We start from the raw sequence: 12,234 nt of genomic DNA, 5'->3' as shown, positions 1-12,234 counted from the left end.
CCAACGCTCTGTGCAGCGACATCGACATCGATTTTTGCCTTCACCCAGATGGGTTTGTTGTGGGTACCAAACGGAAAATTGCGAAAGCCTATCGATTACGACTCGATATAACGAATCTCAAACAGTAATGGCCAAATGCGTATGCGAAAGGCTTTAGTCAATCAAGACGAAGAAAGCTCACGCCATGTCGATTCGTTCCACTCGGGTAATATGGGGAACGCCTGGTTGAAAATTGGGATTTCTGCTCCGTAACCCATTTTAAAATGGTAATGACAGGTTCGCATGTTTCGTTAAGGAATAAAGGGGAATTCTATGTCGAATTTAGATAGGATACCCTGCTAGGAGAAATGCCGATCACGACGAAATTAAAGCCAGTTCATCCACAATTACTGTGGGAACTAATGTGTTCCATCTACTACCGCAATAAAACAGGCCTCAACTCGAGTAGTTTAACTTCTTTTGCTGTTCTACCGACTCTTGAACATGGCCCAAATCATCTAGTTAGAACTTGAAAACTGTAGGATACAATGTTGTTTGACTAGATCTGACCGCTGTCAGCACTAGATCTCCTCACACGGTCACCGTTGAGCCGGTGAACTTCCAGTGTTGCTGCCGGCATCTCACGCATCGCTAGGGGATTCACGTGAACCGTTAATACTGGGAAACAGTAACAAACCGGTTTCACTATCGCGAAGGTCGATCGACATCAGGGCTAGACTCGCGCAATTGTCCGCAACTAAACAGTCTCAGTCACAATCTGGATTCGTTTAGTACAAGATGCATTTCATAAGAACGACTCTCTCGGTGGGATTATTATTGCTTGCTAGTGGCGGCTACTTGCAGCTTGCGGTCAATGCTGACCGATCGTTCATGGCGTATCTGGACCGTGTCAATCGCATCGCTCGGGGCATGATGCCCAACGTTCGCGAGTCTCTGGATGGTACGTAAAGGAACGCAAAAACTGCGGTGGTGACTTAGAACTTTTCGAATCGATTCGCTATACCAGATTGCCACATGCGCTACTACAAGTACGATCAGTCGATCGCAGAAGACAGTTTACCGCTCGTGGAGCGGCAACGTCAGCCGGTGCGGGAATTCCCGCACATGGCAGCCATCGGATGGACCGGTACTGACAACACGATCAAGTGGAGCTCGACCTGTGCCGGATCGCTCGTGTGGGAAAGTTTCGTTCTAACTTCAGCGCACTGCACCGTTAACGAGAAGTATGTGGTGGGTCGCTCCGTCCGCAGATCCACTATGCTAATGCGAAACCGAATTCATTATCCAGCGGTTTGGCTCCCGATGTGGTGCGGTTAGGCGATGTCGATTTTGGCGATGAACAAGATAACCAGTACGCGCAGCAGCTGAAGATCGCGGAAGTTATTCGTCACCCAGATTACAGCAGGGCCGAGCGAGCCCATGATATCGCATTGTTGCGTCTTGCGGAAAACGTTACGTGAGTTCCAGAGATTGTTTTACAGTGTACGGGTAATTTAATAGAAAGGAGTTGTGCCATATTTTCGCAGGTTGGGAGCTGCTGTTGTTCCTGCCTGTCTCTGGAAACAAGATGAAGTGAATTTCCGTGCGCTGGAAGCTTCGGGATGGTTAGCGACAGGTTTTAGCGGTGAAGCAAGTACCTAGGTATTAAGGTAACTTTAAATCGTAATTGATGTTTGTGTTTTAGAACAGCAAACATTTCCGAAGGAATCAAAAGTGACAGTACGTCCAGCTCCTAACGCTTGCAATGAGACGGCTCCCACGGGTGACGCTGGCCCCAGCAATCTTTTGTGTGTTATAGGCGATGAAGCGCCACACTGTCTGGTACGTGCCACATGGCTTCTGAAAGTGTTTTTCAGTGAAAAAGGTAGTCCTACTTCTTTGTAGGACAACGGAGCCGCACTACTGCAGATAAGGCTGCAGCACAACTCGTTGATGACCCCCTTCATCGTGGGCATTGGCGGTTCTCCGTTAAATGACGTCTGTAGTCCCTCAAGCCCGGCCCTGTACACGAAGGTGTCGGACTATGTGCTATGGATTGAAAGTACCCTTACAGCCCGCGGGGAGTCTGCTTGGTGTAAGTGATCGATCGATCGTAACGAGCATTCCCACACGGGTTGATGTCAAATTATTTTTTCTCTTGGCGTAGATTGGAAATTCCAGCCGGCAGAGTGTGCCCTCCGTTACGCTTACCTTCGGCCGTACATCCCAGAGGTGGTACTCGATCGAACGGAGTCCATCGAGCGTGTAGCCCCTGAGCGTGCCCTAATTAACCAAGAGTATTCGCCTACGGTGGTGGAAATAAACTTTGGAACCTTTCGCAACCACCAGAATTGCTACGGAGTAATCGTGGATGAGTACACCGTCTTAACGCTGGCCCAGTGTACGACACAATACGGGTAAGGGGCCCATCACGATCATGACCCGTTCTGGTTCTGGATCACTCCTTTATTTGCTTTGCAGCAAACGCGCGAAATACGTGGAGTACCTGCGGAACGAACGAAATACAGTGGTTAACCATTTCAACCACCCAGGATACCGCGAGGGACAGTATCGGAACGATATAGGCATTCTGAAGGTACGCGATCGCTTTCAATTTTCGAACCGATTCGCTCCGTTCTGCATCTGGCATGAACCGGCGATTCCTTCCGATCGCGTACAAGTAACTGGATTTGGTCGGCAAGATTTAAACTTCTTCAGCAACCTTGCCAAGCCTGTGGATGTGTTCAGTGAGTGCCGTTTGCGCATGGTGTTTGTTACAGCATCCCTGTGTGCTAATACGATCCTAATCTTTCCAGGCCCTATGACCGCTCAACTATTGGTTCGTACCACGGTACTGCCGCCCGCCAACTGTTCGTATAGCAGGGAGAGCGGCGTCGGACTTCCAGATGGTCTGTCTGCGGAGCATTTGTGCTATGGTCACAGTGCGTATCTGGTTCCGGGGACGTGCACCCAGGGCAACGGGAGTGCCATCGGTGGCCTCATCAAGCGGCTTGATAGGAGTTTCCGCTATGCGTACGCACTGACTTCGCACGGGCAAGGCTGTGGCTTCGGGTCGGCAGCAATCGGTGTGCGACTAGCGCATCACGTCAACTGGATAAGAACAATCTTGCTGCCCGGCTACCGGAAGGATAGTGGATCGGTTCACTTCATCAATTCCGATCTGGAACAGGGCGATACCTGTCGGCACGTCGACGGAGCTAGCGGAACATGCGTGGATGCGAGCCGATGCCCGGTGATTCAGTACGCTTTCGCCAGGAACTTTCAAATAGTGTTCTGCAACAGTGGCAGCATCGTTTGCTGCCCGTATGAGAACATAGTAAACGAAACGTCGGCCGCCGGTCGTGAGTTGGACGAGTGTGCAGCAGTGCACTACCGGGCAGACTCCAACCATTCGGCAGGCGATTGGTTCCGTAGCGGACCATCCAAAGATGATCTTCCTTTCCTGGTATGATCCGTATGACACAGATGGGAAGGGCGAATTTCAAACTATGACCTTACTTTAGGTACAAATAGGTTCCCTAACGCCCGAGGGAGAGCCACGGTGGGGTTGTAGAGGAACGATCGTCAGCTCGACGGTCGTCGTAACGGGGTACGGTTGTTTGATGAACCACGGAGTACCGCCAACGATTGTGCGGCTAGGAATGAATGAGACCATTGCGGTGAAGGAAGTCATCCATCACCCCGAGTACAGCAACGATACGAAGCGTTTCGATGTAGCGCTGGTCAAACTAAGCACCCCGATCGACATAGCATCATCCCGCAGATATCCTGCGTGCATTTGGACCAATCAAACGCATACACCATTCACGATGGTACAGACGGTGATTGGTAAGTAAAGCTTTGCTTCGAGCCAAGCACAGTCGCTATAGTTACTTACTCGATTGCAGATGAAAACGAGAACTCGTATGCCTACCCAACGGCAAAGTACAGCGCAGATTGTAGCTGGTCGACGGGAGAGCTGAGCTCGGCCCAACTGTGCGTTGACATGCACCCCGAAGGCACGACCGTATCGAGCGGAGATCCCTTGTATTGGTCCGAGGTTCGAGATGACGGTAGCAGCATCCCGTATCTGGTGGGCCTGATGAGCTACGGGTCGCCCGAAGAAGGATCCTTTTATGTGTACACTCGCATGGCTGCGGTTGTTGGGTGGATCAAAAGTATGCTATAATATGTGTAGCGATGTAGCGAACAAATAAACGTACCTCTCGGTGTGCCGATCGGTGTTGAACTCGTAATCCGAGCTGTATTCAGTTCCTGCAACAGCTGGTTGGTTGAACAAGAAAAAATGTTGATTATCATATTCGTTTGCGCATCTCCGCCGCATTGCATAATTTGTTGGTCTAGTCTTGCCGGTTTGCTAATGCGATAGCGTAATCTATTGATGAATGCCTTTTAAAGATGTGTAGAGTCCCACTTCGAGTCGAGTCTAGAGGCCGGTAGACTAAATGCAAACCTTCAAGCTCAGTTTGATTAACGAGACAGCGAATGTGTGTGCTTGTAACGCATCTCAGATTATGAATGCCGCTTCACTTTCCACTGACGCCGTTGCCGAGATGCATTCACCGTTCAGACAAGTCTTATAAACGGGTTATCAAGACGGAACGTCTCAGTACTATTCTGTGATTCAACGAGATGCTTGTGATCGGGGTGCTGCTGGTTATTTTATGGTTTCCAGTTGGTAAGCTAGTCCAACCGAGGACATAAAATACCCGGTTTTTCAGCTAATTAAATTAACACTTCGGGAATGTCTTTGAACTCCAGGTTATGGCCAACTGGTGGAACCGACTTTTCTCATGGAGGATGACAATCCCAACGATGCGATATTACCGAACGAGCGGGAGTCCATTGACGGTACGTGTACCAATGGCAATTGCTAGAATGGAACAACCTGACGCATGTGTCTATTCAGATTGCCATTTTCGGTACTATGAATTCGGAAAATCGTGGGCACTCAAGCCCACGTACGGGAGACCAACGTACCTGCGGGAGTTTGCACACATGGCCGCCATCGGTTGGACGCAGCCGGACAACCGGACCATCCTGTGGCAATGCGGTGGTTCGCTGATATGGGAAAACTTCATCCTCACCGCAGCGCACTGTGCGGTCGATGCCAAGTAAGGTCCCCGGAAAACGATCAGCGCCGGCAGAGAACACCTGTATCGTTTCACTTTACGTAGCAACACCCAACCGGATGTGGCCCGATTCGGTGATCTTAACCTGTTTGACGACTCGGATGATAAGTACGCCCAGCAGTTGAAGATTGTCGAAGTGGTACGCCACCCGGAGCATCGGTTCAGTGCTCGATACCACGATATAGCGTTGATGCGCTTGGAACGAAAGATTGAGTAAGTACGGCGGTCTGGTGTTACTTAGACCAAGGGCGATCTCGGGTGATGATCAGTCACTTTGCAGACTTCATGACACGGTTGCTCCGGCATGCCTATGGACTGACGACGAGGTCCGGTTCAAAGCGTTCGAGGCTACGGGTTGGGGTGCTACCGGGTTCGGTAAGTGACTGTTCGGGCGATCGGAGTGTTCCATCAGTGTTTGAAGCTGATCTTTACAGCTGAATCGCGTACGCCACTGCTCTTGAAGGTATCGCTAAGCCCGGTGGAGCGGGAAAGTTGCGTTTTGCACTACAGCGGCATTCGGGGGCTGCGCGCTGGCCTGCACGAGTACCAAATGTGTGCCGGAGACTCCAAGATGGACACTTGCCCGGTAATTACTTGCTACGGGCCACAAGCGAAACTCGTAGATATTCTTACTTCGTCTTCATCGTAGGGTGATTCTGGTGGACCGTTGCAAGTGAAGCTGCTTCACAACACACGCCTCACTCCGTTTATCGTTGGCGTCACATCTTTCGGGACTGCCTGTGGCTTTGCGGTGCCGGGAGTATACAGTCGAGTGGCTCCATACGTACCCTGGATACAGACAGTGTTGCGGGCTAGTGGTGAAGATGCCCAAGGTTAGTAGCGGGTCCGTCTGAACTTTTCATGTGTATTCATTTTTGGCATAAAACACACTCACAGATTGGAAGTTTGAACCCCAAGCGTGTGCGCTGCGTTATGTGCATTTGCGAGAATACGAACCCAGAGTAGTGCTGCACACTGGTGGTGAAAATGAACAGCTTGATCTTGCGGAAGCTCATCTGTTCGACAAATTCTCCGCCCAGGTGGTGTCGGTCCACTGGAACGAGACGGTAGCGCCCGGCAACAGGGAGTGTTACGGTGTCATCATTGACCGGAGTACGGTTGTAACACTCGCTCGGTGCACCGAAGCTGACGGGTATGACGAAGACGATATGAATGTTCACCATTATAATCACTACTCACCGCTGGTTGCAGTGTTCCACCTTCGCATGTTACGCATTTGGGCAATGGTAGCAACATCGTCACGCACCACCATAGACACCCCGATTACGACGGCCACTCGTTGCTCAATGACGTTGGAATACTGGAGTTAAAGGATCCCTTCGAGTTTGCTTCGAGTTGGGATTTTTATCCGGCCTGTATCTGGAGCCGAAAGAACGGAATGGACGGACAACTGACTGTATCGGGCCGAGGCCTTCAGGCACTCAATGCAATAGTAGAGGAGAAACCGGAGATAAATAATTCCAGTAAGTACACCATTCTGGCGTCACGATTTTTGTCAGCACTGAACAAGCCAATTCTTCTTCGTAGCTCTGAACGGAACGATAAATATCGTCGGAGTAGTAGTAACACAGAACGGCACCAATTGTACCATCCCCAGGCAGTATGCTACAATGCTGCCGAAAGGCCTGTCGGCGGAACATCTGTGTTTCGGAGCGGAGCCATTTCTGGTTCCGAAGACCTGTGATTTAGCCTACGGTGGACCGCTGCAGCGAGAGGCTTTTCGCTGGGGCCGTCGACTGATGTACGTCAATGCACTAAGTCTGCTCGGCAAGGACTGTGGGTTCGGTGAGTCTGCCGTGGGCGTCAAACTGTCGCACCACGTGAAGTGGCTGCAATCGGTTCTACTGCCGCCGAGAACGACCGAAAAGGCAGTCGAAACACAGCCAGTTGTTTTTCTAAATCCCGAACTAGAGGAAGGTGATGAATGTAGCACCCAGGACAGAAGTACTGGAGTGTGCGTCAATGCTCAGTACTGTCCTAAGGTAGCCCAAGATTTCCGCCAGAACCGTGGCGTGAAATTCTGTCAGAGTGGCTCACTGGTCTGCTGTCCGCACAGGTATATTCGTAACGGAACCAATGAAGAGTGGCAAGAGATAGATCGCTGCAATGTCGACCATCAGGGTGGCGAAGAAGACATGGACGAATCACAGATCGTAGCCCCTTCACACCTGGTATGAAATGTTTCTTTACGAGCTGACGGTTTTCTAACAGCTTAGCCCTCTTCCGCAGGTTGTCATTGTTTGGACCTATCCAGAATGGAATCGCGTTTGTACGGGAACAATCATCTCATCGAGAACTTTGGTGACCGCTGCCAGTTGTTTAGATGTGACCATGGCTCCATCCTACGTGCAAGTGGACCATCCTGATGCTGAAATAGAGCTACGATTGGAGCTCGATTCGGTAACGATACACCCACAGTTTGAAAACTCAACAAAACAACACGACATTGCCCTGATCAGAACGAAAAGCGTAATCGACGGCAACTTTGGACGATCGCGTGCCTGTCTTTGGAGAAACACAACCCACACGCCATTTCTGTTGCAGCAATACGTATTCCGTAAGTTCACTACCGGCGATCGCCTGAGAGCAAAAAAAATTAACTTTCAGGCTCTTCTTTAAAGTCAACGATGCTGTGGAAACGACGGATGCATTTTTCAAGTTCAACACTGACTGTCGGCGTGCGTTCGGAAGGGTACCACAGGCCCACGAACTTTGCCTTCATGTAAACGATCCGGAAAACAAACTTTTCGTGGACCAAGGAATGCCGGCGCTGTGGACGAAACCTGGTACTAGTCGAGCGTCATACCTGATAGGAATAGCGAGCCATCGGTCTACAGTTGAACGGTCCGTATTCATCCACACTCGCGTCTCCTCATACATCGATTGGATTAAGGGGGAACTATAGACTAATAAGTGAAACGTACCACTGAAGGTAATAGCGTAAATTGCGTTGTTAAAAAAAATGACGATAAAAATAATAAACTTGCATCCTGTATGATCCCTTTCTCCGGTGCATCGTTCTTTCTATGGGAAATTGGAGAGTAATCGGCGCTTAATCGGTCAGGTACCTATTTGAATAAGTTCAACAAAACTATGTTGTGTTACCACTATGTTTTCAAACCCTTCTGCTTTTATGATCGTCACTGATTCGATATTTTTCGATGATCGTTTTGGATCCGCTTTGACTTCTGTGGTACGTGCGTTTTGGGTTCTATTCCTCTGTTAGTTCGAATGTCCCGGCAACGCACTGCCTTCCAGTTCATCGTTTTATTTGTTGTTTCTCGCTCTGTCTTGCTCTTGTGCATGACAGAAACGTATGCATTTTAGCGTTTTGGCTTTTTCTGAATAGCATTAAAGATCGGAACAGGGAACAGAGCTTGGTCTCTGCACCGGTTGACACTTTCTATTTCAAAAATAAACCAATACCCCGGGGTATTTCCAGTGACGAACTATAGCTCCTACGCGACGTAAATTCCAGATGTTGTTTTTATTATTAACATTTGTCAGATGTTGAGCGTAAAGCTTCTTCCCTTTCTGTGCTTTGCTAGTCTGCACGCTTACCGCTTCCAGGTAGTCTCTACGGATAAAACCGGTTAGCTTATGTTACCGGTCGCCACAAGGCCGCGGCCTGTTTCTTGAAGGGTGCCACTAGCTAGCGGTATGTTTCAGTCTCTGTTTGGCAACGCATCGCGATGCGTTTAATATTTCTCACATCGGCGTTATTGTGTGTTGGGTTGGGTACTGTGCCGTCCGTGTAACGACGAGATTCGCTTACGTTTTTATTTCACAGTAATATTTCTATTGCAGTTCGTTCCGACCTTGCACCAGTCCGCACGCACCTGAACGAACGACTGCAAGATGCGCTGATGCCGAACGAGCGCGAGTCGTTGGATGGTATGCTATTGTCGCTCTTAAACACTTTCAGCCAATAAAGCTTTCTAATGATTTCGTACGAAAGACTGCCACTTCCGGCACTACAGCCAAGGAGGGAGTAGCGCGGTAGCACCTGCGTTCGGTGTACCGGCGTATCTTCGAGAGTTTGCCCACCTGGGAGCGATCGGATGGCGGCAGAATGATGGCAGCATCCTGTGGAACTGTGGCGGATCGTTGATCTGGGAGAACTACGTGCTTACCGCCGCACATTGCGCAGCAGACTTGGAGTAAGTCAGAAGAATTGGGAAAATCCCTGATTTCTAAACGATTCGACCGCGATCTTTTGCAGCAACAAGGCCCCGGATGTGGTGCGTTTCGGAGACATTGATCTGTACAACGATACCGACGATGCGTACGCGCAACAGTTCAACATAGCGGAGATCATCCGCCATCCGCAGCATAGGTACAGTGGCAAGTACCACGACATAGCGCTGCTAATGTTGGAGAAGCACATTACGTAAGATCTGGGTGAACGGCAAACGTGTCGGTTTTGTTTTGTAGTAACTTAATTTTAATTGGATCTTGGTAGGCTAAACGAGACCGTGGCACCGGCATGTCTATGGGATGAGGAGGAACTGCGCTTTCCCACGTTACAGGCGGCCGGTTGGGGAGCTACTGGGTACGGTAAGTGAACCAGCGTTCATGTCTTGTCGGATATACCTTTTTACTGCTCGTTGCAAAATTCTACAGGAAGCTCACAAACGCCAGTGCTGTTGAAAGTATCGCTAGGGCCAGTGGACACGGAGCACTGCAATCAATTCTATCGAGCTGGTGATCGTGGCTTGAAGGAAGGTCTGCAACCGTACCAGCTGTGTGCGGGCGACGTGAAAATGGACACCTGTCCGGTAAGCACTGCCTGTCAGAAGGTCAACCTGAACACTGATTACAAACGACCCGTTCTGTTGCAGGGAGATTCTGGAGGACCACTGGAAGTGAAGCTTCTGCACAACACCAAAGTAACACCGTTCATTGTGGCGGTAACGTCGTTCGGTAGCGCCTGTGGTCAATCGACACCTGGGGTCTATACAAAGGTGGCCGGCTACATTCCTTGGATACGGTCCGTTTTGGAGGCCCGAGGAGAAGAAGCTCCCGGTATGTAGGGCAACCAACGCTTCGAGGCATTGCTAATCTGAAGTACTTTCGTTGCAGAGTGGAAATTTAAGCCCTATGCCTGTGCGGTCCGATACGTCACCCTGCGGGAGTACGAACCGGACGTGATATTCTCGAAGGACGAACTGACCGATTCGTTGGACCTGAGAAATATACACTTGCAGATCGAAGGGTCCCCAGCGACGGTTTCTTTCTGGTGGGATAAGGGCACCGAGGGTGCCGATAATTGCTACGGGGTACTGATAGACACCGATACTGTTCTCACTCTTGCACAGTGTACTGCTTTCAAAGGGTGAGTGTGTCTTCCTTCGTACTGGGATTCAGAATAAAACTGAATTTCGATTTTGTTCAGCAAACCGCCGACGCACATCATCACCGAGGAACTAAACCAAAGAATGGACATCGCACATACCTATAACCATCCGGACTACCGACCAGGATCACTGTACAACAACATCGCCATCGTGAAGCTGAGCGATCACTTCTTCTTCCGTGGTTCGTTTCTTCCGGCTTGCTTGTGGCGTTACCACGAACTACCGGACGATCGATTCGAAATCACCGGCAGAGGACGCCGAGATCTCAATGAAATTTATGAATCAAAAACACCTATTATAGGTAGTGTACGGAGCGATATTTTCTGACTGAAATGAGGCACAATGAACCATCTTCTTCTGTTTCCAGACGCCGACCGAACGATGCTTCTGTCAAGGGTAGATCAGCAGCGGGGCGTCAATTGCTCGCTTCCGGAAAAGTATTTACTGCGCTTGCGTAACGGCTTAAGCGAGGAGCACCTGTGCTACGGCAATGAACCGTTTTTGGTGCCAGAAACCTGCGACCTACTGTACGGCGGGCCTGTGCAGCGACGGGTGGTGCGCTTGGACAAGTACTTCCAGCACGTGTACGCCCTGAACCTGCTCGGTCGTGACTGTGGCTACGGTCAGTCGGCTGTTGGCGTGCGCATTTCGAGCCATTTCGAGTGGCTAAACAAAATGCTGCTTCGAAATCGACCCAAGGACTCAGCCAGTTCGGTACTTTTCTACAATACCGATTTGTCTGTGCGGGATCACTGTCGACTGCCGGCAGGAGGTTCCGGAATGTGCGTTGATGTGGACAGGTGCCCCAAAGTGAAGTACGACTTTCAAATTCAGCGTCAAGTTACGTTCTGTGGCAACTCATCGGTTGTTTGCTGTCCGTACCATAACGTGCTGAACGTCACCGAGCAATCGGCCGCGAGCAGAGAATTGGACGAATGTGAAGCCCGCTACAAAGCGGTACACCGAAAGACCTATCTATACTACGAACTGCTCGAAGCGGACAAAGGAGATGTCGATCAGTTTCCTCATGTGGTAGGGCTGCAGTTTGCAACTCGTTCAGCATCAGATTAATATTTGCTCTCTTTGATCGGGTTTCAACTTGTTGCAGGTTTATATTGCCTGGCAATCGGACAACGGATCGTTTTACGATTGCGCCGGGACGCTGATCACCAAAAGTGTGGTTCTCTCGACTGCCAACTGTCTTAAACAGGTCACCTCTAAGCAGGTTGTTGTGAAGCTAGGCTTCAACGCCACAGCACCGACACTGTGGATCAAAGAAATCACTCTACATCCTCAGTTCGAGCCCAGCACTTTGCGGAATGATATCGCTATTGCAAAGATAGCCGGAGAAGTCCAACCTGCAAGCGGGAAGATTCCGGCATGCGGTTCGGTGGTGCAGTATCTGGTCGGGATCGTCAGCTACGTGTTCCCTATACTAACGGTCCACACTCGGGTCGAGTCGTACGTTGATTGGATCAAAAGTATAATTTAGTCTTTATTGCAACGAATAAGGACTGCTTTTTTCGATCACGTAAGAATGGTAGGTGAATAGTCGCCAATGTCGTACACTTTGAGTTACTCACCTTTCATCCCATGCAGCGTTGCTAAGAAGCCTTTAAGAAGCATGACGGCATTAAGAAGAAACTTTTGTAACGCATGATTCCAGATGTTGGCCCGAATCCGGGACAATAGTGGTTTTCCAGGAAGCACAAAAGTGCTTAGGC

The 12,234-nt window shown here is 49.9% G+C and overlaps 2 protein-coding genes and 1 pseudogene across 3 annotated transcripts; all 3 read left to right on the top strand.

Moving 5' to 3' along the window:
* Window positions 1-784: 784 nt before the first annotated feature.
* Window positions 785-4,197, top strand: LOC128272252 (uncharacterized). Its single transcript, XM_053010027.1, has 11 exons — window positions 785-940; window positions 1,007-1,223; window positions 1,289-1,456; window positions 1,527-1,624; window positions 1,685-1,821; window positions 1,885-2,074; window positions 2,147-2,396; window positions 2,461-2,726; window positions 2,796-3,445; window positions 3,504-3,828; window positions 3,888-4,197. Exons 1-11 carry the CDS (start codon window positions 871-873, stop codon window positions 4,166-4,168), a joined length of 2,652 nt encoding a protein of 883 aa, XP_052865987.1. The 5' UTR covers window positions 785-870; the 3' UTR covers window positions 4,169-4,197.
* A 582-nt stretch (window positions 4,198-4,779) lies between these two features.
* LOC128271811 (serine protease snake-like) lies at window positions 4,780-8,140 on the top strand. Of its 2 annotated transcripts, XM_053009462.1 has the most exons (11): window positions 4,780-4,851; window positions 4,910-5,114; window positions 5,178-5,345; window positions 5,413-5,507; window positions 5,567-5,718; window positions 5,782-5,956; window positions 6,024-6,285; window positions 6,345-6,616; window positions 6,681-7,324; window positions 7,383-7,710; window positions 7,775-8,140. In XM_053009462.1, exons 1-11 carry the CDS (start codon window positions 4,794-4,796, stop codon window positions 8,056-8,058), a joined length of 2,643 nt encoding a protein of 880 aa, XP_052865422.1. In that variant the 5' UTR covers window positions 4,780-4,793; the 3' UTR covers window positions 8,059-8,140. The 2 variants fall into 2 exon arrangements, with proteins under 2 accessions (XP_052865422.1, XP_052865423.1); XM_053009463.1 differs by lacking the exons at window positions 6,681-7,324; window positions 7,383-7,710; window positions 7,775-8,140 and having other exon boundaries at window positions 5,782-5,965; window positions 6,030-6,573.
* A 520-nt stretch (window positions 8,141-8,660) lies between these two features.
* LOC128270896 (uncharacterized) lies at window positions 8,661-12,002 on the top strand (annotated as a pseudogene).
* The last annotated feature ends 232 nt before the right edge of the window (window positions 12,003-12,234 follow it).

Source organism: Anopheles cruzii, chromosome 3, assembly GCF_943734635.1.
Source record: "Anopheles cruzii chromosome 3, idAnoCruzAS_RS32_06, whole genome shotgun sequence".
Classification (NCBI taxonomy): Eukaryota; Metazoa; Arthropoda; class Insecta; order Diptera; family Culicidae; genus Anopheles; species Anopheles cruzii.
This window is presented reverse-complemented; position numbering and strand designations above follow the sequence as displayed.

Excerpts from the sequence above, each read along its gene's own strand:
- LOC128272252 (XM_053010027.1), top strand. The coding sequence starts at position 871 with ATGGCGTATCTGGACCGTGTCAATCGCATCGCTCGGGGCATGATGCCC. Across the intron at positions 1,822-1,884 it reads ATGAAGCGCCACACTGTCTG|GACAACGGAGCCGCACTACT; the intron begins GTACGTGCCACA and ends ACTTCTTTGTAG. Across the intron at positions 3,829-3,887 it reads GATGGTACAGACGGTGATTG|ATGAAAACGAGAACTCGTAT; the intron begins GTAAGTAAAGCT and ends ACTCGATTGCAG.
- LOC128271811 (XM_053009462.1), top strand. The coding sequence starts at position 4,794 with ATGGAGGATGACAATCCCAACGATGCGATATTACCGAACGAGCGGGAG. Across the intron at positions 6,617-6,680 it reads ACCGGAGATAAATAATTCCA|CTCTGAACGGAACGATAAAT; the intron begins GTAAGTACACCA and ends TCTTCTTCGTAG. Across the intron at positions 7,325-7,382 it reads TCGTAGCCCCTTCACACCTG|GTTGTCATTGTTTGGACCTA; the intron begins GTATGAAATGTT and ends CCTCTTCCGCAG.